Below are 27,989 nucleotides of genomic sequence, written 5' to 3'. Positions count from 1 at the left end.
TCGGCTTCGGCACTAGATACCTATTTTAATGACATGTACAAGCGGGCGGCCCCAAAGCCAGCCGCAAATGCAACGGCATCGCCGGCCCCGGACTCTGCAGCTCTCCGCGCGGCAGTGCTGAGCTTTGCCAAAAAGCAACCAGCACCTGCACCACCACCAGCACCAGCTATACGCGAACGGGGGGATAGGAGACAACCACCACCACCACAACAACAGCAACAACAACACCAACGCCAACAACAGCGGACATCGCGCTCCAACACCAGGTCATCGCGACACTCTCGTTCTGGCTCCTCTTCATCGGCCATGGCAGGGGAAGGAGAAGCGCTCGCGGTGCGGCAGCGCCTGAAGCTATTCGGAGAAGCGGACGAAACCCCCCTATCACCCTCGACAACGACGAGTCATGCGCGGAAGCGCCCCGGCAGTCCGGAAAAAGTCGACTCTTCATCGCTCGACGACATCTCCTCTCTCAAATCGATGTTCGAACAGCAGACTACCGCAAAGAGCCCGTCCCTGGCTGCCGCAATCGTCGCAACCAGTGCTGGTCAGAGCCCGAGCCCGAGCATGAGCCCGAAACCCCCGGTTGCGCCCAAACCGTCCTCGGTCTCGGTGGCTTCGAGGAACTCGGAGAGTTCCAGCGCGATAACGGCGGCGTCCCGCGCGCATGCTTCGAGTCCGCGGACTACCGGTGGAGCGGGAGGACCGGCGCCGTGGAAGAGGGTAGATCTGGACCGACCTACAATCGCAAGGACGGAGTCCAGGGAGTCGGCGGCAACGAGGACCCATGCTTCGAGCCCGCAGACTACCGGTGGGGGTGCAAGGGGAGCTCCGATGCCTCCACTACCACGGAAGGCTCGTGGACCGCGGCGTAAACCCCCCACGACAACCACCAACGTGCGACCATCCCACCCCGCGCGCACAACCCCCGTGACAGCCACGGTGGGGGCGGGTGTGTCGAGTCCGGCGCCTCTACCACCGAAGAAGAAGAAAGTGGACATGTCTCCCATCGCACGGACGGAATCGGCCGCTTCGCATGACTTGGAACGGATCAAGTCCAAGCCTCCGCCGCCAAAGAAGCCGCCGATCGCGCGGACGGAATCACTGGACTCGGGAATCTCGGGTGTAGGAGCGCGGAACGACGCACTGGCGGCAGCAACGGTAGCCCATGCATCATCGAGGCCCACATCGGCACTCCCGTCTCCACAAACGACGGGCGGAAGATCACCGCTGCCTCCCCCGACGAGGAAGAAGGCGACAGGAGACGCTTCCCCAGTAAGACACACCGAATCGGTGGTGTCGCACAACTCGGGACGGCCCAGCGCCTTGACGGCGGCAACGATAGCTCACGCTTCGAGGCCGCAGAATACCGGAGGAGGAGGGGCTCCGATGCCTCCACTACCGCGGAAAGCGCGCCCACCACCACGGAAACTTCCCTCCACCAGTAACTTACGACCCACCCTACCCGCGCGCACATCATCAACGGCCTCAGCGTCTTCAGGCTCCAGCGCGCCCACGGCGGCAGCAAGGGCCCACATTTCGTCTCCACGCAAGTCGGACGGCCAAACTCCTCCGCCGCGACGGAAGATCATTGACCCGCCTTCGTTTGCGCGGGCAACCTCCGAAACCTCCGCCTCTGGCGCCTCCATCGCAACAACCGTCGTCCTCCGACCACCCCCACCACCCCAGAAAAAACCCTTCCTCCCGACCAGCACCCGCAAACCACCGGCCCCCCTCCCCCGTCGTCGTCGCTCCCTCCCCACCATCCCACCACCCATCCCTTCCCGCCCTGCCGCCACAATCGCCGCCTCCCTTGCGCCCTCGCGCTCCATCCCCCCAGGGCCACGTAAACCACCCGCCCCCGCCCGCCGCACAAACCTTCACCGCAACGGCGCCGCTCCCTCCCCCCCTCCCGCGGACCCTGCGCCCACCGCGTAGTCCCACCCCCCCACCACCGAAGCCTCCGCCGCGCCGCCACCGCCACAACGAAGTGCTCAACCACACGTGGGCACGCACCATCCCCGCGGCTGCTAGACGCCGCTACGAGGGCTTGTTCGCATCTAACTCCCCGGGGTACAAGTATATCGAGAACTATGTCGTCCGTGAACTGTGGCAGCGAAGTCGCCTCGAGAACCGTGTGCTCGCCGAGGTGTGGCAGCTTGTGGATCGAGGCGCGAAGGGACGGCTCAGCAGGGAGGAGTGGGTGGTCGGCCTGTGGATCATCGATACCGCGCTCAGGGGCGGGAAGGTCCCCGTTAGGGTCGAGGAGGGCGTGTGGAAGAGTGCTGGTGGGACGATGGATGTGGATGCGGGGAGGGAGAAGGGTAGGGGAAGGGGAAGGTGATTGGAAGGTGATGGGAAGATGATGGTGATGGTCATGATGACGATGTAGACGGTATAAACGTAATTGATAATACCTGTTCGAGCTTTGCTCGATGAACTTGAGCTACCTACCTGCAGCGCGTGGACCATGGAAGCACTCGGATTACGGATGATGTGGTGGATTGGGTTAACCTTTTGCGTGTATATAAGCGATTGTCCTATGTACCGATCCGCCACCGACTTCGGTCTCCGGTTTCTCGGAGCCTGGAGCCTAGAGGGCGTGCTGGTGCGTGCAACTGGGTGTGTTACATATTACCGGGAACCGGTCTAATCACGGAGCAAATAGAGCAAAACAGACGAACCAGAAATAGACGAACTAGAAATAGTGAAAGTGAAAGTGAACCCTTTTTTCGTCCTTTTTTTTCTAGAAAAAAGCTACGAAGAAGCCGACATGCCAGTCCAGTCCAGTAGAGGTTATCCGTCGTTGTGTCCTTGCCGACTAGGTATATTGTATTACGCAGTATATATACGCCTTCAAGTCCTGCCGGGTCTGACCCGAGCGGCGCGGGCCTGAACTTTAGCCTCACGCCGAGCGGCGCGGGGCTTGGAGCAGAACATGAACCCGAGCCTGAACTGGAACTGGAACCTGGGTCTGAACTTTAACCTGGGCCAGGGTTGAACTTTAACCTGGGCCTGGGTCTTAAGCTGACGAGCCTGAACTTGAGCCTGACGCTGAGCGACGCCCTGGATCGCAACCTGACGAGCGTGACGGCGCACAGCGCGGGCCTGGAGCTCCGCTTGAAGAGCCTGACGCCGAGCGGCGCGGGCCTGAACTTGAATGCGCGCCTGTCTCTCGATGCGACGAGCCTGACGGGGCGTGTTAACCATTCCAGTCATATCCTCGTCTGGCATGATCTTGAAGAATTTCTTCAGCCATCTCCTCCTCCCCTGTTCGTAGTAGACGATGTAGCACGCCTGATCCACGTCCTTAAAAGTCATCCAGACCTGTTCGACGGTGTGAAGTATCGCCGGCCAAGCTGTCGAGGGGGATAGCGTCGAGCGTTTTGCCGATGCGGATGACGAGGCCGCGGCGCTCCGCCCGCCGCCCCCCGCACCGTGCACGTCTCTCCATCATGCCCCTAAAGTTGCGGTCACTAAACTCATGGAATGGGAGCGTGCGCCGAACCCCGATCAAACCTGTGCGCCCAACGTTGGGCAAAGCGGAGAAGGACGCTTTCTCATAACGAAGGGGACGAGCTCGCCGGTCAGGTTTCGCGGTGTTCCGCATGTGGTGCCGCAGGCGACGAGAGAACGGGAGCCGCCGCTTGTAGTCGCCGGCGTGCCGGCATCGTCGTCCTTCGCGGGCTTGGTCGTCGTCGGAGGAGGGGCCATGGCCGGGTTGGTCGCCATGGATTGTCGTGTTGGTCGTGGTGAGGGGGGGAAGGCGTGGGGGGGTTGAAGTAGATGGGAGGGAGGGCAGTGGATGTATTACCCGGGGTCGATAGGGTTAACCCGTATCTATTCCTATAAAGGGCAGTGGTGTGGCGATTTCCGTGGCTCAACCCTAAGTTTCCGACCGTCGGATTTTGGAGCGAAGCGACTGCCCAGCCCTAATATTTTGGAGCAGAGCCGTGGAGGAGCTTTAGCGACGATACTGCGGAGAGACTGCGCTGCCGTTTACACTGCTAGATTTGTAGATCTCCGTGGACTCTATAGAATGGAATTTATTCATTTCTTTACCGCCACTCAGTATCGCATTTTAACTTCAACTCCCTTTACGGTTTACGGGAAGACAAAAAGCGGGGCCACAATGTGTCCACTATTAAAGTTGTGTTGAAGCCTATTATTTAGACTTATGGCTGAGTAATCTGAGAACTGCCCAACACTCTGTTCACCTCACAGTTTCTCCGGAAAACTGAAACTGGGCAGTATTCGATGTCCCGGCGGGGAACTGAATTTCGCTCTAAAACTGGAACTGAAAAACTGAGGCCATCCAAACGGGCCCTAATACTGTTCTTTAGATGGAAGTTCAACGACTGCCCACGGCAACGACGAAGAGTCAGAACACTACAAGGCGTGGAAGCAGATACTCAGCCTCTGTTTCAAGATCGTATTTCGAATGATGCCGCAGAAGTTACGATGCCGCTAGATCTACAGATTGAACCTACTGTACCTGCTCCAGCTCACTCTAGCGATGATACCGCGTATTGCAGAACCTGCCATACTTATGACTTTACATTAAGTGGCGCTGGCCTAATGACCACACACCGTGTGGTCACCACACGGATGTTTTCCTAGTACTCGCCGTTGGGTGGGTCGAGTTCTAATTGCGTTTGGATACTTCACATCTTGCACCGGGGAGATCCATAGGATTCCAATACCTAGACTTCCCCGTCAACTCCCGTCCCTCTGCTTGGTGGTCCACGGGAGTCCTTGCTCTGTGTATACGACCTGGCTGCTCATGCAATCCATTCGGTCCTTTCACCGAGTACATAGGTGCCCACTGGACCCTTTTCAATCCCTCTATTCCGACACCAACCGCAGCTACAAGCTGACTGTTGGCCCTAGCATGCCAGTGGAAGACCCTGGATCGATGTGGCCTGGAGGTAATAGCTATCCATTTATATCAAGCTATTTCTAGAGGACTTTTCTTGCGGAGTTTATCCACCCAATACCAACCTCAACTCGTGGGTCAAGCTCAAGCTCAAGCTCAAGCTTAACACCCAGGCTGGCTCGCCGAGTGGACATACCATGCTCTCTCGCGGCTCGGAGACTCGCTAGCGCCAGCATGCAAGTCATTCGCGGCCCCGCCAGGGTTCGTCAAGACAACACGTAACCCAAAGCAGTTCCCAGGGTAGTTTCGTGAACTTCGAGCTGTTTGCTGCGTGACCCGCCTTCTCCAAACCAAAGATCCTACCTCAATTCTTCCGCTCGGCCACAGCACATCCCCCACCCGGCCTGCGAAAATGCGTTCCTTCACGGGAGCCCTGCTCCTCCTCTCCTCGGTCCTCACCACCGTCAATGCGAAGCTCATCCCTGCCTGCCCTCGTTCGCGCCCGCGCCCGTCTTCAGAAATATCAATCTACTGCGCTCGATAGATCTGACGAAACCGTACTCGAAGGAAGTCATTTCCGTTATCGTCGAGAATGTCTCGAAGAGGGGCAGACCGAGTATTATATGCCGTTTGCGGCCGACGAGGTGACGAAAGTCAGCTTCTTCGAGGCCGGGGACAAGAAGGCCCCCTTCGGAGAGTTTAAGGTCGATGAGGTGGAGTTCGATCCTCAAAGGTGCGCTACGGACTGGAGTTTGCCCTTTCTTTTTGGGGGTTTGTGGGTGTGGAGTTGGAACTGATGTGGAGACCTGCACAGTCCGACACAATACTACCGCATTCTCTTGACCGAACCTCTCGCGCCCGGAAACCAGATCACCCTCCAAGTGGCTATCGGCAAGACTACCGTCGTCGAGCCCATTCCCGCCGAGATCGAGCAGGTCGAGAAGCAGTTCCTCCAGTGGACCGGCACGCAATACGTGGCGAGCGCGTACGTCACCGACAAGCAAAAGACGAAGCTGAAGCTGCCCAACAATGAAGCGCCCGAGTTCACCAAGCTCACCGCGAAATCCGACGGCACCTCCGATCCCACCAAGGTCGGCTCAGCGTTCACGTACGGTCCCTACGAGGACGTGAAGCCGTCGAGCGGCGCCGGAAAGACCGTTAAGATCAGATACGAGTACACGCATCCCGTCATCGTGATGGAGAAGCTCACGCGCGATATCGAGGTCTCCCATTGGGGCGGCAACATCGCTTTCGAGGAGAAATACGTCATGACCAATGCCGCGGCGAAGCTTAAGAACCAGTTCTCGCGTGTCAAGTGGGCGGCGGCCAGCTACTACGGTCCCCCGACGTCTGCGATCAAGGCCCTCACTTACAACTTGAAGGTGGGCTCGATCGGCCCTTACTTCACCGATGAGATTGGAAATGTTTCGACTTCCCGCTTCCGCAGCAACATGCGCGAGTCGCATCTGGAGATCAAGCCGAGGTATCCGGTGTTTGGTGGTTGGAACTACACCTTCACCCTTGGGTGGAAACCACGATCTGAGGGAGTTCGTCCGGGCGAAGCCCAATGGCGAGGATTTCGTGCTCAGGGTTCCGCTGTTGGAGGGGCCTAAGGAGCCCGTCGTCTACGGCGATGTCGAGATTAGGGTGATCTTGCCCGAAGGTGCCACGTAAGTCACCAACCCACACCTATCAACCCCAACCCATATCTAACACCGTTCCAGCGACGTCAAATACTCATCCCCCATCCCCATCATTGGAGAGGAGCACTTCCTCCACAAGACGTTCATGGACACTATTGGCCGCACCGCCTTCAAGTTGCGCTTTTCCAACGTAGTTGACGAGCAGCACCACAAGGAGCTGATCGTGACCTACCATCTGCCCAAGACCGCTGGCTTCCGGAAGCCATTCGTCATCTTCACTGCGCTGTCGACGGTATTCGTGTTTTCGTGGATAGTCAGCAAGATCGATGTGAGGATCGAAAATAGAGGGCCGCTGTTAGTTTTTAGGGGTTCGCAGGGTCGGGTTTTCCTTTTTCTTTTGCCTTTTCGTGTTTGGGTTTTTTGCTCTGTAGCTTTATGGAAAAGTCCCGGTGTAATCTTCAAAGCCTATCATCTGAGCTTCTAGAAGCTGGTGTCGAAGCTCGTTAGTCTCCGCACTCGTGACATCGGAGACTGCCGACAAACGGGCCCTCCAGGGTCCCACGACTCTTGATCCACTCCACACCACCCCACCCACCACCAACCACCCCAATGCGCTCCCTCCTCTTCCGCCGCGGCCTCCGCGCCCCTCCGCGTTACTACTCTACCCTCCGCGCCTCCTCGCGATTATCGCAATACCTGTCGATCACGCCGGAAGTGCAATCGGCGCTGTCGGCCGGACATCCCGTCGTCGCGCTCGAATCCGCAATCTACACGCACGGCTTCCCGCACCCGGCGAACCTCTCGCTCGCGCGCGAGATCGAGGCCGTCATCCGCGCGAACGGCGCAGTCCCCGCCACCATCTGCATCCTCAACGGCAAGGCGCGGATCGGGCTCGAGGCGAAGGAGCTCGAGCAGCTCGCTGACGCAGCGGGGAAGAGCGGTACCGCTAAGGTGAGTAGACGAGACCTGGGATATCTCCTTGCTGGCGCGGGCGCGACGAAGATCGGTGGCACGACGATCGCGGGCACGAGTGTCCTTGCGCACCTCGCCGGGATTAAGGTATTCGCGACTGGTGGCCTGGGCGGCGTCCACAGGGGTGTTCAGAATACCATGGATGTTTCTGCGGATCTGACGGAGTTGGGACGCACGCCTGTCGCTGTTGTATGTGCGGGCTCCAAAGCGTTCCTGGATCTGCCACGGACACTGGAGTATCTGGAGACCGAGGGGGTCTATGTCGGCACGTTCAGGGATGGGAGGGATGCCGGGGAGGTGGTCGAGTTTCCGGCGTTTTGGAGTAGAGGGTGTGGTATCAAGGCGCCGAGCGTGGTGGAAGATGCGAACGAGGCCGCCAGGATTATCTGTGAGTTCGATGAATGAGTGACTGTCCATGGTGAGGGGTGCTCATGAGTGCTGTGCCCCCCAGACGCAAGCCATTCCCTTGGCCTCACCTCGGGCCACCTCTTCACCAATCCCATTCCGGCGGCATACGAGATCCCGAACGAGGAGATACAGTCCATCATTGCCGAGTCGGTGAAAGTGGCGGAAGGGAAGTCCAGCGGGAAAGACGTCACGCCGTTCATCCTCAACGACATACTCAAGCGCACCGGTGGTCGCAGCATCGAGGCCAATCGTGGGCTGATACTGAACAACGCTGCGATGGGAGCAAAGGTCGCCGTAGAACTGGCAAGGCTTGAGGGCACTGGGTCTGGGAATTCTGCTGGCTTTTAGTTTCGTCCACTGTAACCGATGGGTCCTGATTGTTTTGTATTTAGCGAGCGTAGGCAGACACATATGCCGCACATCCCACCCTCGCAGATACGCCCGAAGGAGGAGGCAAACCCCGTAGTTCCATCGCCGCCCCCAGAGGTGGTCGTAGTCGGCGGTGTAGCCGTAGACGTAAACTGCGACACTTCCTCGCCGACTCCAAGTCTGCACACCTCCAACCCGTCTACCATCACCGAGTCCCTCGGCGGCGTCGGCAATAACGTTGCCTACGCCCTGCACCTCTCCGGCGTGCGGACCCGCTTAGTATCCTCCGTCGGCGCAGACCTTGCCGGCTCATGGGTGCGCGAGCGCGTACAGGAGCGCGGGATGGATACCGAGGGAATCTTCACCGACCCGGCCCGCGCTACAGCGAGGTATGTTGCCGTCAACGATGCCAACGGCGGGCTGTTCGTTGCTAGTGCGGACATGAGGGTCATCGAGCACCTGGGGACAGCAGATGTCACCGAGGTGATTAAAGCTGCGAATGCGGAGTGGGTGGTTCTCGACGGGAATCTATCACAGCAGACGACAAAGGGAGTGCTCGAATACTGTCTCAAATCCGGGATCAAAGGTCCCTCCTAACCCGAGTGATACCGTGTGCATACAGCTAACGAGTGAGTGCCCACCAGCCATCTTCGAACCCACCTCCACCGCAAAATCAGCACACATCTTCCACGCCACGCTTCCCTCGCACCCTTCATGTGCGCTGTACCTTGCGGCGCCCAACATCCACGAGCTAGACAGCATGTACTCTGCGGCGACAGCGGCGGAGCTATTCTCTACGCTACGTCGCTGCCGTGGTGGCCCACGATCGATGCACTCACGATCGACAGCGGGTTCCGCGACCGCGTGGACCAACTGGCGGCGCGCACCGGCGTCGACCTCTCCGAGAGCGGAATCGTCCAGAAGGCGGTGTCGCTGCTGCCGTACATCCCACGGCTGTTCGTTAAGCTGGGCGAGCAGGGCGTCATTGTTGTGCGCCTGCTGGAGGTGGGCGAGAAGCCGCGGAGGTCTAGGGAGAGTGTTGTTGTGGAGGCACGGGAGGGAGAGGAGGTGGGTGGTGTCGAGGTGAGGTATTTTGCCGCTGAGAAGCTGGGAGTGGACGGCGTGCAAAGCGTTAATGGCGCGGGGGATACGTTCCTCGGCGTTCTGGTGGCCGCTATGGTCCGTGGTCTGCCGCTGGAGGAGGCGGTGGGTGAGGCGCAGAAGGCCGCCGTGTTGACGCTCGGCGTGAAGGAGGCGGTTAGTGCGCGGATACGTCCTTTGTAAACCGCCAGTCAATGAATTGAACCGTATAATATAAATACTCCTTGGTTAAGTACACCCAAACGCCCGAGCAAAAACAAATCCCATCCCATCCCATCTCATCTCATCCCAAATGCCCCACCCCCGCCCGCTCAGCCTGCATCATGGTCATCCGTAACGGCACGAAACACAGCATAGCCCCCAGTACCGCTGCCACCGCCGCCCCGAGAATCCGTAGCGCCACCCTCCCCCGCCCAAAGACCTTTCCCCGCCACCCGAGGCGCACCGCTACGTACGCCGCCACGCCCAGATTCGTGACCGACACGAGGAAGGCGTAGGTGGTGCAGCTGTACCACAGCGCATACTATGTATCCATCGTGAGCAAACAAGACAACACAGAGGGGAGGGTTTTGGGGGGAGAGGGGGGAGAGGAGATACATACCCAGACCACCTCTTCACGCCGCATGAACCGGTACTGGTTCAGTGAGGACACGATGCAGAAGTAGCTCCAGCACGCCGACAAGAAGTTTCCGATCACGAGGAGGAGCGCGATTTCGCTGTCAGCCAACATAGTTTCTTATTTTATTTTATTTCCGTCTTGCTTGCTTGCTTTCGAGGAGGTGGGCATGTGTAGGCTATATATTTCCCTCCCTCCTTCCATCCCTTCCATCATTCTTCCCTCCCTTTCATCCCTTTGATCCCCCTCAGGTGCCGCCCGCCCGCCCTTCCGTGGCACAGATCCTGCTGATCCGCCGGACTCCGGCGCTGTGTGAGAGGCGCATGGACGGCGCAACGGTTCTGTCGGACCACGGGGTCACGGTGCCGCGTTTCAGTTTAACGAGCCGTTCAAGCATATCTTCGTATTTTCCGGTAGATTACATAGGCAAAACATCCCGGCTGAAGAAGCGAATACGACCTTCTATGCGTGCGTGCAAGTAAGAAAGTAAGTACATATGTAGGACTGTGAGACGGACGGAATGGGTTCCGGCGAACGATCTACGAGAGGGAGGGGGGCCGTGGTAGGTATGTAAAACGAGGGTGAGGTTAACTATGGCTTAACGTCGGGATATTTTACCGGATGGTCGGGATCGAAATTGGGCGTTTGGCTCTCGACCCGGGATCACGGATAAACACTCGGACTCTATATATTCCTCGCATATGATCTCCGTTTACATACATCGGTTGGTCGCCATAGTCTCGTAAGGCCGCATGCGACAATAAATTGATGTTCTCTCTCTCTTGTGTACATGCATCAACTAACCCCCCAAACACCCAACACACTGACACCTCCATTGCCTCGTGTATCAGCGCGCGTCTTCTCCAGCGCCTTCACCCGGCGCACAAGACTGCCCACGCCCAGCGGGCCGGCAATGGTGCACACCATGGCGGCCCAGACGACAATGAGATACAATCCCTCGGAGGAATCAAATATCCCCGAGGACTGGGCCACGGATGCGATAAGGAATGCAACTTCTCCGCGCGCCACCATGGCTAGCCCAAGAATCGAGGCTGGGTAGAGGGATTTCGGGGGTTTAGCGTCTTCTGCGGCGGCGATTGCGGGGGAAGCGGCCTCCGACGATTTGGGTTCGGTGGTAGTAGTAGTGGGAGTGCTTTGGGGAGTATGGGGAATTGGAGGTGCGGGTGTGACGCCCAGCTTCCGCAATTCGCGGAGCCGTTGCGATACCGTTGTCAGCACCGGCGATACGGGGAGGAGCCAGACGCCTGTAGCTAGTTTTCCGAGCACCATCAGGAGGGAGTAGACCAGCCCCTTCCAGACGGTTGTGGCGGCGAACATCTGGCGGATTGGGATCGAAAAGCCAATTGATGCCTGTCGCTGATCAGAAGGCATCCTCAGAAACTGCTGCGTGGGTGGTACTTACGAAGAAGAACGGTGCCAAAAGCCGCCTGTTGATGGGGGAGTAATAGGTCTCGAAGACATGTACCCCAGAGACTCTATCACCCGTTTTCCCTCTCGTGCGGACATCATCCCACCAGCCCACCGCAGCACCCGCCAAAAAGGCCGCAAAAAGCACCGAAGCACCAGCGTAACTCGCCGCCGTCACCACGGCGAGTAGCATCGCCGTCTGCATTACCACCTTCGCCTTCAGCGTTTCCCCCCACCCCTTCACTTCGACTGTCCCCAGCGTCCGTTTCAGGCCCCACCCCCCAATCACAACCGCAATCAACAGCCCAACACTAGCACCCACCGGCCTTGCCACCGCCTCCCCGCTGACATTACCCCCACTCCCACCAAGCGACGCCACAACCTGAATCATCACCAGCCCGATAACATCATCCATCATAGCCGCGCTGGTGAGCACAGTGCCCAAACGCGTATCCGCCATGCCCGCGCTGGCCAGGATGGTAAACGTGGTACCCAGACTCGTTGCGGAGAGGGCAGCGCCGGCCGCAAAGCACTGCAAGCTCGTCGCGCCCGCCAGGGGTCCCAGTAGAAACGACAGTGCGATCGGAAGCGCGATGCCAGTGGCCGCGACGATGCTCGAGAGCACGAGATTCTGCATCAACGGCCGCAGAGCGGTGTTCAGCCCGCCCTCGTACACGATCAGGATCAGCCCCAGGTAGCCGAGTGTTACGACGGTGCTCTCGGTTGTGCGTGGGAGGAGGCCGCCGAGTGGTGTGCCCCAGAATACGCCGAGGAGCACTTGCCCGACCAGCCCGCAATAGGTAAGCGCATCGAGAAGGTGGTTGACGATGTTGAGGAGCAGGAGGAAGGAGACGTGCACGAGGATTTGCGTTATGGGCGGCTCGTGGAAGGGGAGCGCGTCGGATGTGGCGGTGTCGGTGACGGCCATTTCTGCGGTGATGATGCTGCCGATGGAGACATTGCGGGTGGATGTGCGGTCGTGGATGTGCACATCCTGGAGACGCGGGATTGGCAGGGTCCTTGGCGTGCTCCGGCGGTCAAATCGAAGTGATATTCCGTGAGGCGGGTGCGCAAGAGGATGGAAGCCCGTTCGTTGACCATCTTGAGATCCACCAACATGGTTGGAAAGTATAAGCTGGTACTACCTAGAGCATAGATACACGTTCCCATTGATATCATTCATCAAAGATCACTCACCAATAGTGCTGCTGAGCTGTACATGGTTCGTATCAGACGCACGCCCGCCTCCACCGTGAGCTTCCTTTGCTTCCGCTTCCGGAAAAGGGAGGTGCCCACAACCTATCGCACGAGACCGCACACTGTACCGAGTTTGCGCTGCAATGATCGCGAGTATAAGGAGCGACCCACCAGACGGATAGCTGGGAACCCAAGACGGTCTGTAACAGCTGTATGTACCGCCTAGCAGAGTCAATGGAGTGGCAGGGCCGATGATAGCCACTGTATGCATGTGAACCACCGGAAGGGAGTAAGGCGTAAACATAGCTGCGATTGCCACGCCTCTGCAGAGTATAGACATGCTTCTGGGACCCGACCAAGATCGTCCTTGCCCAATCGCCAATCGTGCGTATACCTAGTACCGTGGTCCCGGCGTCGTTCTCATTCAAATCTCCGATCAAATCTTATCTTATCTGTCTCACCCGTCGTTTCCGATCCGGACCCTCGTCGAAATCCTCTGCTAAACTCTGACTACTTACTCCAAACTAGTCCCTGCTACCACATCATCTGAACACGGTGGAGCATTAAACGAATCCCTGTCTTGACGCGCTCGCCCAACTACCTCTCGAAGGGCCTAGATATCTCCACCTACCTAGTTGCTTGGGAGCAGCTTAGAAGCAAAGGAGATCCACATCTACTCTAGACTCAGTGCTGTGCATGTCTTTCTCTCCTCTCCACGTTACCAGCACCGACCACAATTACTTCCGGACGAACAGGACCAGCACTCAGGACTTTGAACTTCAGCCCCTGTACGACCCAGACGTAGAAGACACTGACGACACCGACTCCAGCAGCAGCACCACCACCGCTTCGGTCCGATCGGGAGAGAGAATGAATCGTAGCAGACGAGGGGGTGGCTCATCATCCGGCAAGCGCAAGGGCATGAATTCCTCGTCGTCGGTCGAGTTCCGGCGCGGGAAGGTAGGGGTGGAAGGTGGGGAATCCTCGGCCGCGCAGACGGAACACCTCATCGCTCGGGAATCCTTCTCGCTCGATCACGATCACGATGTGTCGAAGCCCGCGGCCGCGTCGCTGATGGACCTGTCGCCAAAGGATAGGCGCAACTTCTTCCTGCTGGTGCTGCTCTACTTCCTGCAGGGCGTGCCGATGGGGCTGGCGATGGGCTCAGTGCCGTTCCTACTCAAGTCGAAGCTCTCGTACGGCGAGATTGGCGTGTTCACACTGGCGTCGTATCCGTACTCGATGAAGTTGTTATGGTCGCCGATCGTCGACGCAATCTGGAGCCCGCGGATGGGCCGGCGCAAGAGTTGGATCGTTCCGGTGCAGGCGGTCAGCGCCATCATGTTGCTCTGGTTGGGCGGGCAGGCGGAGAAGATGATGGAAGAGGCGAACACGAGGCTCTACTTCTTCACATGGGTGTTCTTTTGCTTGGTGATGCTCTGCGCGACGCAGGACGTTGCGGTGGACGGTATGCATGTTTCCTTCCTCTCCCTCCGAGCGTGAGGCTATTACCCGCGCCATCTATCGCCTGCAGCCCATATATGCACCCCGGGTTTCATGGCGCCATCTGGCTCGAGATCGTATGACTAACGTGCTTTGACAGGCTGGGCGTTAACTCTGATATCCCCCGAGAACCTCTCGTATGCGTCGACCGCTCAGACCGTCGGACTTACCGCCGGCCAATTCTTGTCGAACACCGTGTTCCTCGCCTTCAATTCGGCCGACTTTTCGAACCACTACTTCCGCTCGACACCCCTCAAGAACGGCCTCTTCACGCTTGGAGGCTACCTCCAGTTCTGGGGATGGGCCTACCTGCTTGTTACGATTGGTCTCGCGGTCCTCAAGAAGGAAGAGAAAACCAGCAACCGTGATGGCATCGCTAGCGTCTACAAGACCATGTGGAGCGTCCTCAAGCTCAAGCGTACCCGACCCTCCCAGGCTATTATGAAAATACATGGCACAATGCTGACACATGACAACAGACATCCAGACGTTCGTGATCATCCATCTGATCTCCAAGATCGGCTTCCAGGCGAACGACGCCGTGACCAACCTCAAGCTGCTCGACAAGGGTTTCACGCAGGAAGACATGGCACTGACGGTGCTGATCGACTTCCCGTTCGAGATCGCCCTCGGCTACTACGCTGGTAAATGGTGTGCGTACTTCCCGCCGATGAAGCTGTGGATGTGGGGCTTCGTCGGCCGCCTCATCGCCGCCGTACTCGCCCAGATCACGGTGTACATCTTCCCCAAAGACGGCGTGGTCGAGAGCTGGTACCTCCTCGTCGTCATCGCAGAGCACATTTTCTCCACCTTCGCCGGCACCGTCATGTTCGTCGCCATCTCTGCGTTCCACGCAAAGATTGCCGACCCCGAGATCGGCGGAACGTACATGACGCTCCTAGCCACGTACGTCCCCCTTCCCCCCGCCCTCCCCATCATCGCTTACTAACCCCCCACCCACCACAGCGTCTCCAACCTCGGCGGGACCTTCCCGCGGATCTTCGTGCTGAAGCTAGTCGACTACTTCACGACGGCGACGTGTTTCCCGCCAGAGAAGCCGACCTCCACCTTCCCCAGCCCGTTTGCGGAGTTCAGCTGCGCCCTCGAACTCGATAAGCACCGCTGCATAGACCAGGGCGGCAAATGTGTCATCCAGCAGGACGGGTACTATGTCACGAACGTGTTGTGTATACTCATCGGTGTTGTTACCTTCTGGGGATATATCAAGCCCGCCGCGACGAGGCTGAGCGCTCTGCCGTTGAAGAGCTGGAGGGAGTATGATAGAATATGATATAGTACAGGGGGCCCGGGGATGGTGGTGCTTGTATCTGGATCTTGGAGATAGATACCATGTATGTACCGTGGATGAGAGGCGGACGCGTATTGTATTGATAGAACATGCTTCTGTTTGTTTTGTTTTTCGCTTCAGGTTCATCTTCTGATTACCATTTTCCTTGAGTTGTTTATATGGTGGGAGTTGTCTAGACCGATATGCATGTCTGTTTACTACTGCTATGTACCTCCTCTGCTATAAAAGACCAGAACATTCACCCTTACTACACCTATCGAGACCGAGACCGCAGAGCAGACCGAGAGCGCAGACGAGTGATTCCCCGTGCACGATGCCGCCCGTCATCATCATCGTCGCCCCTCCCTCCCCCCCCATCAATGCACTATGTACTCGCACGAAGCAATTTCGAAGATGCGGTAGATTATGTAGGGAGGTTATATGGTTGGGGACACCTAAAATAGGAGTGAAAAAATGCCCAACTCCACCCCCGGTTTAACTCAACCTCAACACCCAGTAAAATTAAAAGAGCTCTATAGCATGATAGAGGAAGGATTAAAGTAGGTCGCCATAGAAGCGAAATAAAAATATAAAGCGTGATGAATTAATTTAAGCGGGTTGAAAAGAATTGATTTGTATGGGCAGGATTTTGGAACGTCGCAAATAATAGCATGCACTAAGGCTCTGGCACTCTTTTAATTTCCCACAGCGGTGATAGGAGTGACATATAGTGAGCCTTATTCGAGCCTTGGCGCGGATTGATCCTTGCTCATCCAAACTGAGCTCGCGCATGAGTGCTATTCGACTTGGACCTCTTCAGAACACATCCAAATAGGTCAAAAATGGGGCCATACGGCCCAAAAATCTTCATAATTACGAAAATTACTTGCTCTGTATTCGAAAAATTACCTGCGGCGCACTTATTAACCCCCCATTTTTGGCGTAGACACACTATAATCACTCGTGATTTGTCAGCCAAAATGAATGTCGCAATTCACTCCGGTTATAGGCGTCCCCAACCATACTTAGAGTTGTCGTTATGTACCGACTCTAAGACTCTAAAGTTAAACGAGTGAGGCAGTGCAAGAAGAAAAGATGAATATGTGGTTACCCCGGCTCACCACCCATTGCAGGGGAGGGGGATATATCCACAGCTACTCTTGGTGGAGGTAGATACACAGTGAGTGAGGAGTACCGTATGTAGAGTAGAAGTGCCAGAAGTGCCAGAAGTGCCAGAAGTGCCAGAAGTGCCAGAAGTGCCAGAAGTGCCAGAAGTGCTAGAAGTGCCAGAAGTGCCAGAAGTGCCAGAAGTGCCAGAAGTGCCAGAAGTGCCAGAAGTGCCAGAAGTGCCAGAAGTGCCAGAAGTGCCAGAAGTGCCAGAAGTGCTAGAAGTGCCAGAAGTGCCAGAAGTGCCAGAAGTGCCAGAAGTGCCAGAAGTGCCAGAAGTGCCAGAAGTGCCAGAAGTGCCAGAAGTGCCAGAAGTGTCAGAACGATTTGTCGATTTGACGACTGTTGAAGTGTTGACGTTTTGACTGTTGACTGTTTTCCTCAGACTCGAGAGAGAAAAGTGAATCAGATCAGATCAGATGAAAAAGTAAGCATATGAAGCAAGGTATCCATAACGAAAGAATCAGAAAACACGACAGAAAGGTCAAGAAAAGCAGAAACAAAAAAAGAAGAAAAAAAGAAGAAAAAAAGAAGAAAAAAAACGAAGTGGCGCCAATCTCCATCCCATCCCAACCTATCCAACACCCGGTCCCAAGTCCCAAGTTCCAAGTTCCAAGTTCCAAGTTCCAAGTTCCAAGTCCGCACAATCCCGCCCGCCGGCCCGCCTAATAATCGCGTGCCCCACTATCGACGAGCAGCTCGTCCCTCCCACTGCCACGACTAGCCTGTATAACATCGAGGATGATACTCTCCTCGAAGACGGGGCCCTGCCCATCACATCGAGCGAGGGTCTTTAGCCTCTCGCTGATATCACCAATATCGACGAGGCCTTGTTCATAAAGCGGGTGGCACATGATAAGGTCCCAGGCGGCGCCCGCGCCGAGCAGCTTCTCGCCCGTGCTCGGTGAGGTGGTGATGCGATGGATCGGCCCGCGGTTCGGGTGCTGCCCAAATATCGGCGAGGTAAACTTCGCTGGCGGGTTGGAGCGCAGCGATTCTGGGTCCAGCGGTTTGAACGCCATGGGGCCGACTTCAGGCGGCGGGGAGTGCCGCCCGCCACTGCCGCCGCCCAAGCTCCCGCTGCTGCCGCTGCCGCGAATCGTGTTCTCGTGCAGCAAACGGTTCTCGAGCCGTGTCTTCTCCAGCGCCGCCTTGAGCTTGTCGTTCTCCACGGCGGCCCGCGTGTTCGCTTGCTCCAGCGACGCCAGCCGCTGCTCGAGCTCTTTGACGTGGCGCTCTTTGCGCTCGCGGAACGCGCGTTGTCTGGGGGTGTGTTAGCTGTCTAGTGCGGCGGGGGGGGGGGGGGGGGGGGGGTGGGGAGAGGGGGAGGCAGGGGGGAAGTACGCGGCGCGGTTCTGCTCCTTCCGTCGCTTCTGCCCGGGCGTCAGTTCTTTCTCCTCGCTCGACCCGCGGCCGCCCCGCGAGTTGTGGCCGCTGCCGGTGCTGCTCGCGCTGCCCTCGTGGGTGGGCGAGGGCCCGCGCGCCATGGCCGGGATGCCTCCGGAGGCGTGCGTGCCGGTGGCGCCCGTGAGGTCGAAGGGGTGGCCGAAGGAGGCGGCGAAGGAGGCGTCATAGTACGGCTACATAGAGCGACGGAGAGGGGTTAGCAAGGGGTGTGGTGGTGAAGCGGGGCGGGAGCAGGGGCTGCGCTGGGGTGCCAACCATCGCGAAGTCGTCCTGCGGGTTCGGCGTGGGCGGGAACTGTGGGCCGCCGCCGTGCTGGCCATAGAATGGCGGCTGCTGGTGCTGGTATGAGGCCATCCCGTGTTTTGTTGTGGGTGTCGGCGGGCGAGTGTTGGGGGCGGACGGGTGGCGGTGTAGGGCCAGAGTATGGCGAGTGGTCGGAGCGAACGCCAATGACGGGGGAGCTGGCGGTGGAGATGTGTGCTGAACTGGCAGAGCAGACGAGAGTCTGCGTATCGAGTGTATAGTACCGTAGTTGCCGTAGTTACCACAGTTGCCGTGTTTGGGCAGCGTGATTTTTGATTTCTGATTTTTGATATTGATTTGATTTTGATTTTGAGTTGAAGATCAGATTCGCACGGCTGGCCAGACCGGCTCCCTTTAAAGCGCGCGACGACGAAGACGAGCGACAGTAAGGTTGCTCGAGTTACTTTAGTGCAGCCAACCCCGGGACGCTGGGCAGCACGCCGACCACACTGCATTGGGGCTCTCGGCATCGGGCTTATTGTGTTATTCACTCTGAATATAACTCGAAATGGACAACTTCGCACGAACCGGGACTGCTGCCATTCCAAATTGGCTCGTCCCCTCCAAGCACAGTTCCAAGCACACTTTCCAAGCACAATCGAGCACAATTCCAAGCTCCCCCCGCGCCTACCCTGCAGCCAGCCAGCCCAGCCCAACCAGCCCCGCCAGCGGCCAGCCAGCCAGTCAGTGCGGAAGTCCCACAAGTTGCGCCTCCCTCGCCTGTCGTTGGCCAGTCGCTCTCTCGCTATTCTGTCCTCAGCCCATCCATCCTTCCACACGCTCCCCTCTCCGCCCCCCCCCCCCCCCCCCCCCCCCCTTCCCCGACAAGTCTTGTCTCTGCGTGCGTGGCCCTCCCTGCCCGTCAGATGTCGGTAACTACTCGCAACCAGTCTAGACAGCTTCCGGCGTAAGAGTTACCCCAAAAACTTTAGTTGGACCGCACTCGAGGCCATGCCCTCTACGTACTACTATACATAAAAACCACCCAGCCCTCTGGTGAACGAGAGACATCATAGAGGACCTACCTTCGACTCTAATTTGGCGAAGCGTCTTGCAGCTGAAACATCATGGGGGAATGTGTGTGCGGTGCGGGTGGTGCGTGCAGCGCGGCCAGAAATGGTGAGAACAATTGAAATCGACATCTTCTCTCTCTCAACTCTAGTTGCTCTACTGTGTTCCGCACCGCTTTGGTCGTGGGCATTTGGGCAGTGGGATGGATGGATGGGCTGAGAACGAAATGTCATCCTCCCCTTCCCCCACTTCTATCCTCCACCACCTCCACCACTTCCTCCACCTTTACCTCCACCTCCACCACAATCATGACCACAACCACCACTCCCTACATGCTGAAAACGATATGCCTCCTCCGCGTGCTCCCGGTTCTAGATCCCCCCTCCCCCCCATCCCCCGCAAACAGAGCGCAGGTGCAACTTTCAGCCTTACAAGCGAAACTGTGCGTGCGGTCATCGCGGAGAAGATTACTTAGCATATGGTATGATGAACACAGACGATCTGCTCTTCCCCTTCTCCTCCTCAGGATGCTGGTGGTCTTTGTAGAGTAGCTAGTTCCCTATTACATACGGGGTTCGTGATGGGATGGGGCGGGAGGCCCGCCCCCCAATTCTGTTCCGCAGACAGCTATGTAGAGTATGTGCCAATGATCGCCCCGGAAGCTCCCCGGAAGGAGGACAAAACACTAGTAGAGGCGGGTGTGCCCGTGTACCCGTGTGACAGTGACAGTGTGACCGTGGGCTGTCTAAAAAATCTAAAATCTGGAAATCTAAAATCTGGAATCTTGATTCTGGAGGCTGAAATCACGTCTTTCCGTAGGGCTGAAAGAGAGATGTGGATGCATAGGGGGGATGGATGGGCTGTCTGGACTCTGGACTCTGGTGGTCCTTGCGTAGGACTGAGGGCTGAGACTGGGAGAGAGATGGATGGATGGATGGATGGGCGGGCTTGATTGACTATGGGCTGGCTGTGGGCTGGGCTCAATGGCCAAAGCATCCTGCCGGATACCGATCTTGATTCTTGATTCTTGATTCTTGACTCTTGATTTCTTGATCTTTGGAAGTCTACACACTTCCTACACACTTCCTACATCTGTAAGTAGAGTATGTACGGGTATAGACGGGTCATGGCTGCCCTACATAGTGGAATATGTACAATACAGTATTCGTTGCTGACCTTGCTTGCATGCACTGGTCAGCACTCTCTTCTCCTACCCACCCCCCGCCCACATACCCACATGTCATGTCCCCCCGCCGCCGCCCCCCCCCCGCCCACATACCCACATGTCATGTCCCCCCGCCGCCGCCCCCCCCGCCCACATACCCACATGTCATGTCCCCCCGCCGCCGCCCCCCCGCCGCCAATCATGTTTCACCACCGCTGATACATACTCTACCCAAAGTATGTGCCGAATGGAAGTTTCCATCGAACACTCGCTGGGACCCTAGGGAAAGCCAATTGACCGGCTGGCTGGCTCGTCGTTGGATTGTTATTCCTGCGTGGGAAACTCTACCTGCAGATTCCGCATCCCCGCTTTCCAAAGTAAAAAAAAACGCAATCTCGGATTTGAATTTTGAACATTGCGATCCCTCCCTCCCCCCCCCAGGAGAATGGCCCAAGTATGGTCGAAATGTGCATGTCTACAGTATGTCAAATTCTCAATCACGTAACCGCCGCCGGTGTCACGTCAGATCAGAACTTGCGGTACGGTACAGTACAGTGACGGAGTCGGACGTTGTCAGCATCAATGTGAGTGTTTTTATCTGTCGGCGATGGCTGATGGGGGGCGTGGAGTAAGCGGCGTTTGGTTGCGGAGTCACTGTCCACGTGGCGAGTGGCTGTGGCTGTGGCTGAGGGCGAGGGTGAGGGTGAGTGATCGGTCATGGCTCGGGGGAACTTGTGTAGGTACATGCAGGCGGGGCTGAGTGCTTTGTCTGGTAGGTAGTGGCACTTACTCAAGAGTCTTCTAAGCTATCATAGTAGAGCTGTGGATGACTGCTCTACTATATCAATTATTAATATCTTATATCGCCACGACTTCTGTGTTTGCAATCGCTATTTGACATTCCCATGACGGCAGCTGGGCATGATGTGCCCGCCTGTCGACGAATACCATTCGCTCGTCAAGTCCCGTCCATCGGACATCCATCCGACATCCAGGTAGATTTAGAGCTGGATTTAGAGCTGAAACCTAAGTATAGTATGTATAGGATTGGGTCTTGTACCTATTCTCTTGACGAGTTGACAGGTTGACAGGTTGACAAAGCCCTGGATGGTAATACAAAGACGGAGGACGGGAAAGGTTGTAGACGACGGGGAGTTTCAACAGACGAGTGACACAGTCAGAATCCAGATGCCCAACGGTGTTGCGGTGACCGGTCATGAAGCCGATGTTCTGGTGAATAGGTAGGGCTGCGCTATTTGTAGATGGATTGTGGATACATCTGATTTTAGCTACACGGGCCGTGGGGGACAGCACTCAGGTTTGGTTACTTGGGGTGGTCACTTGGAGCGGTCACTGGTCACTGGTCACCTGTGTTGAATTGCGTCTGCGCAACTGCTTGAAAGTCGAAACACGGAAGTTCAGCTATCTGGTGTGATCCATAATAATACACACATTCCTCTCGCCAAATGCTTCACTCTCGAGTCGTCGTGCCACTGATCCACCACCAAATACGGTACGAGTTGGCTATTGAATTTCAAGTTTCAACCAACCATAAATATCATACCAATCCGTGCGAACCCACTCTTTCCAGCTGGTCTCTCCTCCCCGGTTCCAACTTCCGGGAAGTCATCGGCACAATTATCTCAAACTTGAAACCCCTCCGCCTCTGCCATGATGTCCTACACCTCCTTCCTCCCAATCATGTCGACAGAACACCTAAGTAGTTCTCTTCCTGTTCCTCGGCGTTCGAGCACCGCACATCGACTGTACCCTTGTCATAGTACCAATAGCATACCCATCAGCCTCCTATAAGTTCTATTTGACTCCTCTCCTAATACACCGCCACACCGCCGCACCGCCACACCGCCATCCCTCCCTAGCCGGATCCGTCCCGTGATCGCCCGGAACGTCTCCAGGCTTCGCTCCCTCCCTCCCTCTCTCCCTCCCTCCATCTCATCCAGTTCTGCCGGTAGTCTAGTCTAGTCTCGTCTAGCCCATAAAACCGGAGAGTGGTGTGTGTGTAAATAATAGTCAGTCCGTCTATACAAGAGTCCAAGATTTTGCCGGCACGGACTGCAGTCGACTGCCGCTTTCTGGAATTTTTGGGGAAAACCATGTGGCTGGCGGCTGGGCGATGAGAACCCCCGCCAAACCGTTTGTGTAGAAGAAACATCACCGCAATATCACCGTGTCAAAGCGACTCTTTCAACCCTTCACAATCAATTCCTAACGTTGATTATCACGTGTGTGCTTCACAGGATATCACTCGGCTATTTGTTTTCGCCGTCTTGGTTTACTGCTGCGAAAACGCTGGGGCTGGCAGCCTGCGGGGCGCTGTGTGAATAGGACTCTCTTTCCATAACAGGATGCTTGGGTCGATATCTCTTACATAAGTCATCATCGTCTGGATACATTTTCTTATGTACTTCACTATATTTCTAATGGCACATCCTCCCATCCGTCTGTCTCCGACCGCTGACCGCGAGCTCGATACCGGCGCCTATCAATGATATGTACTCGTATGATGGTAAGTGGTGCCTCACCTTGTGCTTATAATTCGTAAAGGTGGTGAGGCATGACTTATTGGCTGTTCACTTTCCAGCCCACGAGTGAAGTTATCGATCGACCGCGAGTGAACTTTCATGGCACGACGTTGCTTGTGTCCGGGACCGTAGTTGTTGATTCCGGCTATGTACATAAAAAACGAGTCGTATTAGGCTAGGTAGGGCTGGAGCGAGGTTGTGTGGGTGTTGGTGTTGTCGATTGAGCACAAAGGCTATTGGATAGTATTGGCTAGCCTGTGAATTCGCCGAGTGATGGTGATGTGTTGACTTGGAACTTCGTGTGCTCTGTATTTTTAGGGTTGCTCTCTTGACTTTCTCTTCTTCTTCTCTTCCTCCTCCACCACTCCCATTCCTCTTCCTCCACCACCACTGCTACTCCTCATCCTCCACTGCCACTCCCATTCTTCTTCCACCACCACCACTGCTACTCCTGGTCCACCACCACCACTGCTACTCCTGGTCCACCACCACCACTGCTACTCCTCATCCACCACCACCACTTCTTAAACCACAATAACTCACTCACCACTCCACCCCATTACATTTACACCAGCAATAATGGCTTATCCCAACACCGATGACGATTTAAGTATCATCCCCGTCCCCGCCACCGCCGCCACCTTCAAGTCCACCCTATTCCCCAACAACCGAGCCCCGAAGCCGGAAAGCCGTCCGACGCCGACAGACGAACACTACGATACTTCCGCTGAGGGCTTCAAGGGTACGTACAGTATTTATTTCCTATATATACACGTGCTTGACGCTGATGACGCCCGCAGCTTCCACCACCTCCGTCGAGCCGATCAGCAGAATCCGGCCGGCCCATCCTCGGCTGCAGCTGCGGGCTGGTTCAAGCCTATTTTACTCGCCGCTAACTTTTTAATGGTTGTCACCAAGCTTCCTGTCCAAGTTGCTATCTGCAAGATTTAGACTATCACCGAAGCCCTAGAAGCACTAAGCCTGGGTGAGGGCTCTAGTATGCCTTTCACTACGGGAAACACGGCCAACACGACCGTTGCAGCCACCGCCAACAATATCAACGACAACCTGTTTCTATTTCCGAAACGTTCTTGGGTGACCGGAAGCGGCGCTTCGGCCTCGAGCTCGACGACCAGCACTCGCCACTGGCCCAACACTCTCAATGCTCCTACCATATCCGGTGACTTCAATATCTGTGCTCCATCATCCCCCGAAGCAAGTCCCATCTTCAGCCAGGACACGCACCACCAATGGCAGATGGGTATTCCGCCGACGTTCTTCGATGACGACGAGGACGACGCCAGTGACATCAATGACGCCAACAGGTACACGTCTGGAAAGGGCACTCCAGTGTCTCCCGCCTTTCACCCCCGCCTCGAGGGCGTGTACTACGCCTCGCCCGATCCCGCCATTCCCCCCGTCGTCTACCAGAACATCTGCATGTCGCCCGAGTGGACGGGCATGTCGATGGAGGAGCTGAGAATGGCCGACTACAAGGCTGGCTGGAAGTTTCCCGAAATGAAGTGGAGGTAGGGGGCGGGGTTTGGGCAAGAGTGGGTTCCTTTGTTTTCCCTCTTTAAAAGTTCCTAGATACCGAATAGATCTCTTTTTTTCTTAATTTTCTTGACTTCTCGTTTTGTAATGGTGATATTGTAGTCGTAACTATACGGCCAGCCATAATTTCCAACCTTCCTTCCTCACTGTGACATACGCGCGTGCTATAATATAGTGCATTATAATCCCCATTGAGGGTGAGGGTGAAGGTGAGTGATCGTCCGTGCTTAGGTATGGCAAGGGGAACTTATGTAAGTAAGTACAGGCGTACAGGCGGGGCTGATGTGCTCTGCCTGGTTACTGGTAACGGCGCTTGGGAGTCTTCTAAGCTAGAACTCTGAACGACTCCTCTAGGTACCTTACCAATATCTTGGGCGACGAGGAATGTAGCGGCATATATACTTAGGTAGGACCAAACCCGAAGGCCATGCAGCTCAGCAGCTCGGTTGCCGGCTACTTTCGTCACTAGTGGCGAAGATCGCCAAAAAAGCCGTACAATGATATCATCCTCAAGCGTGGATCCGTGTCTCTGCGGCTTTGTCTTTGTCTTGTGTCGCCGCGGCTTCTGCGTGTTTGCAACTGCTATTTGACATTGCTATTTGACAATTCCATACAGTGGCTGACCTATTAGAACTCCACTGAATCCTTTATGTAGAATTAACATCCTCTCGTCACCACAACTCTTTCAACTCCTTCATAATATCCATCCTGTTCAATGTTGATTATCACGTGTGTGCTTCACGTCACGGGATATCACTCGTTAGTTTGTTTCACTGCCTTATTTCACTGCTGCAAAAACGCTGTGGCTGGCAGCCTGCGCAGCGATATGTGTCTAGTACTCTCTTTTCCTAGCAATCTACGTAGGTCGATATCTCTTACATAGGTCATCATCGTCTGGATACATTTTCTGATGTACTTTACTACCGCATATTTTCAACACAATGAGTCGTGTCGAGCTATGTACATAGGGCCTGATTAATGTTGTGGGTGTGGGTGTTGGCGTCGTCGATTGGGCACCAAGGCTGAGAGAGAGATCTTCCAGTTTTATTTTGCGCGCACCAAGGCTGTTGGCTAGTACTGGCTAGCCTGTGCCGATTCGTCGAGTGATGGTGATGTGTTGATTTGGGATTCCAAGCGCTCTGTAGATAGGTAAGTTTCATTTTCCCTCTTTCCCTTCTCCTCCCACTCCTCTTCCTCTTCCACCACTACCATTCCTCTTCCTCCACCACAACTCCTATTCTTCTTCCACCACCACAACTCTTCTTCTTCTTCCACCACCACAACTCTTCTTCCTCTTCGGCTTCCATCACAACTCTTCTTCCTCCACCACCATCGCCACTTCTCTTCCTCCTCCACCACCACCACCACCACCACCACCACCACCACCACCACCACCACCACCACCACCACCACTTCTCAAGTCACAATACCTCACTCTCCACTCCACTCCACTACATTTACACCATCAACAATGTCTCATCCCGCCACCAATAACGATCCACCTACCACCTCCACCACCTCCACCGCCTCCTCCTCCCGGTCCTCCATATCCCCCAAGTTGCCCCCGAACCCACCCGCCAGCTCCGCCAGCTCCACCACCTCCACCAGCTCAGCCAACAAGTCCACGTCCACGTCCACGTCCACGTCCATGCAGGGCGCCCCAACGACGCCCCTATCCCACCCGCACCTCGCGGGCGTGTACTGGGCCTCGCGTAATCCTGCCATTCCGACCGTGGCCTACCAGACTATCTGCATGTCGCCCGCGTGGGCGGGCATGTCGATGGAGGAGCTAAGGTTGGCGGATTATGGGGCTGGGTGGAGGTTTCCGAAATGAAGGGGAGGGGGAGTGGGGGGGTGGGGTTGGGGTAAGAGTGGGGTAGGAGCGGGTTGAGAGTGGGTGAATTTGCAAAAGTACGAGATAACGAATAAATAAAATAAAATTGCTTTTCGTAATGACGACTTGTTTTGTTTTGTAATGGTGATACCAATTGTAACCGTAACAGCCATAACTTCCAATCTTCCTTCCCCACTGTGACATATATACGCGCGTACTACTATATAGGCAGTGCGTTGTAATCCCCAATCCCACCCCACGCGCCCGGTGGAAAGGCATATGTAGAACAAGGCGGGGATGTCTCAAATAGTGGCCTCTTGCCACCTCAGGTGGGAACGGATACCGGAAGCGTCTAGACAGAGAGTGATCTCGCATGGCACGGTACACGAAAGTTCGTGATTTTGACAGCTGAGGGTGAGTGTGAGTGTGAGTGATCGTCTGTGCTTGGGTATGGCTGCTGGCGAGGGGAACTTATGTATGTAAGTAAGTACAGGCGTACGTACAGGCGGGGCTGATGTGCTCTGCCTGGTTACTGGTAGCGGCGGTTGGGAGTCTTCTATGTAAGCTAGAACCCTGAACGACCCCTCTAGGTACCTTACCAATATCTTGGACGACGAGGAATGTAGCGGCATATGTAGGACTGTAGGACCAAACCCGAAGGCCATGCATGCAGCTCAGCAGCCTGCGGGCCACTTTCGTCACTCGTGGCGAATATCGCCAAAAAAAGCCGTGCCATAATACTCCCCAAGCGTGGATCCGTGTCCCTGTGGGTTTGTCTTTGTCTTATGTATGTCGCCGCGGCTTCTGTGTTTGCAACTGCTATCTAACATTGCTATTTCACATTTTCAGGACAATTCCATGATGGCAGCTGGAGTTTGGACTGGACATGATGATGTGCGCGCCTGTCGATGACGAATGACAGGCCATCTCTTTCCTATCGCAGTTCACTCGTTCCGTCCAGCTGGATTTAGAGCTGGATTTAGAGCTGACTCCAAACTTATAGATACCCACCTGTACTCGAGGAGTTTCGTGGTGGTTGTGGCAGTATTATACCCATCAGCACCCTGTAGATTCTGTATGACTCCTCACCTACATAAATACACTGCCATCCTTCCGCCGTCTCCGTCTCTGTGACCGCCCTGAACGCCAGTCGACTACTTTTTGAAATTTCTTGGTCAAACAATGCAGTGGCTGGCCTATTAGAACCCCACTGGGTCCTTTATATAGAAGCAACATCACCGCAACTGTTTCAGCCCTTCACAACCAATCCATACTGTTGATTAGGTAGGTATCAGGTGTGTGCTTCACGGGATGTCACTCGTTTGTTTGTTTGACTGCCATGTTTGACTGCTGCGGAAACGCTGTGGCTGGCAGCCTTCGGGGCGCTATGAGGATAGCATGGGACTCTCCTTTGATACCAAGAAGTATCTACCTAAGTCGATATCTCTTACATCATCATCATCATCGTCTGTATCCTTCCTCCCACCAGTGCACCTATCAACTCCAAGACCACTTTTCAACAGCTATTAAGACAGGTACTCGTATCTGTCTGTCACCCTCGATGCCTCGTCTACTAGTAGGTAGGTAGGTACGCGTTGAGAAGAAAA

At 55.9% G+C, this 27,989-nt stretch overlaps 10 protein-coding genes across 10 annotated transcripts; 5 read left to right on the top strand and 5 right to left on the bottom strand.

Moving 5' to 3' along the window:
* Positions 1-545: 545 nt before the first annotated feature.
* BZA05DRAFT_423003 (uncharacterized protein) lies at positions 546-1,646 on the bottom strand (the record flags this gene model as incomplete). Its single annotated transcript, XM_051485852.1, has 2 exons — positions 546-1,342; positions 1,451-1,646. 2 exons carry the CDS (start codon positions 1,644-1,646, stop codon positions 546-548), a joined length of 993 nt encoding a protein of 330 aa, XP_051334587.1.
* Positions 1,647-1,954: 308 nt separating this feature from the next.
* BZA05DRAFT_325680 (uncharacterized protein) lies at positions 1,955-2,281 on the top strand (the record flags this gene model as incomplete). Its single annotated transcript, XM_051480470.1, has 1 exon — positions 1,955-2,281. A coding segment is annotated over one exon (327 nt), but the record flags the coding sequence as incomplete, so codon positions are not given.
* A 572-nt stretch (positions 2,282-2,853) lies between these two features.
* Positions 2,854-3,729, bottom strand: BZA05DRAFT_465729 (uncharacterized protein; the record flags this gene model as incomplete). The annotated part of the gene is made up of 2 exons (XM_051487772.1): positions 2,854-3,324; positions 3,517-3,729. The coding sequence occupies 2 exons, from the start codon at positions 3,727-3,729 to the stop codon at positions 2,854-2,856; spliced, it is 684 nt and encodes a 227-aa protein (XP_051334585.1).
* Positions 3,730-5,350: 1,621 nt separating this feature from the next.
* Positions 5,351-7,098, top strand: BZA05DRAFT_413707 (Ribophorin I; the record flags this gene model as incomplete). The annotated part of the gene is made up of 6 exons (XM_051485210.1): positions 5,351-5,443; positions 5,479-5,606; positions 5,688-6,356; positions 6,418-6,543; positions 6,598-6,870; positions 6,961-7,098. Coding segments are annotated over 6 exons (1,329 nt in total), but the record flags the coding sequence as incomplete, so codon positions are not given.
* Positions 7,099-7,101: 3 nt separating this feature from the next.
* On the top strand, positions 7,102-9,675 carry BZA05DRAFT_413703 (Indigoidine synthase A like protein-domain-containing protein). The gene is made up of 5 exons (XM_051485209.1): positions 7,102-7,876; positions 7,940-8,219; positions 8,289-8,851; positions 8,910-8,988; positions 9,045-9,675. The coding sequence occupies exons 1-5, from the start codon at positions 7,126-7,128 to the stop codon at positions 9,547-9,549; spliced, it is 2,178 nt and encodes a 725-aa protein (XP_051334583.1). The 5' UTR covers positions 7,102-7,125; the 3' UTR covers positions 9,550-9,675.
* Positions 9,676-10,658: 983 nt separating this feature from the next.
* Positions 10,659-12,657, bottom strand: BZA05DRAFT_360616 (Cation/H+ exchanger). The gene is made up of 2 exons (XM_051481498.1): positions 11,406-12,657; positions 10,659-11,353 (listed from the first exon to the last, which is right to left on the bottom strand). The coding sequence occupies exons 1-2, from the start codon at positions 12,336-12,338 to the stop codon at positions 10,778-10,780; spliced, it is 1,509 nt and encodes a 502-aa protein (XP_051334582.1). The 5' UTR covers positions 12,339-12,657; the 3' UTR covers positions 10,659-10,777.
* BZA05DRAFT_231708 (uncharacterized protein) lies at positions 12,469-13,082 on the bottom strand. The gene has a single exon (XM_051479827.1). It carries the CDS (start codon positions 12,945-12,947, stop codon positions 12,600-12,602), a length of 348 nt encoding a protein of 115 aa, XP_051334581.1. The 5' UTR covers positions 12,948-13,082; the 3' UTR covers positions 12,469-12,599.
* BZA05DRAFT_231705 (acetyl-coenzyme A transporter 1-domain-containing protein) lies at positions 13,049-15,664 on the top strand. Its single transcript, XM_051479826.1, has 4 exons — positions 13,049-14,075; positions 14,211-14,528; positions 14,590-15,016; positions 15,077-15,664. The coding sequence occupies exons 1-4, from the start codon at positions 13,304-13,306 to the stop codon at positions 15,399-15,401; spliced, it is 1,842 nt and encodes a 613-aa protein (XP_051334580.1). The 5' UTR covers positions 13,049-13,303; the 3' UTR covers positions 15,402-15,664.
* Positions 15,665-17,173: 1,509 nt separating this feature from the next.
* On the bottom strand, positions 17,174-18,639 carry BZA05DRAFT_477920 (uncharacterized protein). The gene is made up of 3 exons (XM_051488333.1): positions 18,228-18,639; positions 17,910-18,145; positions 17,174-17,828 (listed from the first exon to the last, which is right to left on the bottom strand). Exons 1-3 carry the CDS (start codon positions 18,324-18,326, stop codon positions 17,231-17,233), a joined length of 933 nt encoding a protein of 310 aa, XP_051334579.1. The 5' UTR covers positions 18,327-18,639; the 3' UTR covers positions 17,174-17,230.
* Positions 18,640-23,573: 4,934 nt separating this feature from the next.
* Positions 23,574-24,954, top strand: BZA05DRAFT_422997 (uncharacterized protein; the record flags this gene model as incomplete). The annotated part of the gene is made up of 5 exons (XM_051485851.1): positions 23,574-23,736; positions 23,795-23,863; positions 23,965-24,523; positions 24,780-24,803; positions 24,903-24,954. The coding sequence occupies 5 exons, from the start codon at positions 23,574-23,576 to the stop codon at positions 24,952-24,954; spliced, it is 867 nt and encodes a 288-aa protein (XP_051334578.1).
* Positions 24,955-27,989: the final 3,035 nt, after the last annotated feature.

Source organism: Tricharina praecox, assembly GCF_024521635.1.
Source record: "Tricharina praecox strain CBS 144465 chromosome Unknown BZA05scaffold_59, whole genome shotgun sequence".
In the NCBI taxonomy this organism is placed as follows: Eukaryota; Fungi; Ascomycota; class Pezizomycetes; order Pezizales; family Pyronemataceae; genus Tricharina; species Tricharina praecox.
Note: the sequence above shows the minus strand (reverse complement) of the source record. Positions and strands in the feature narration are given on the sequence as shown.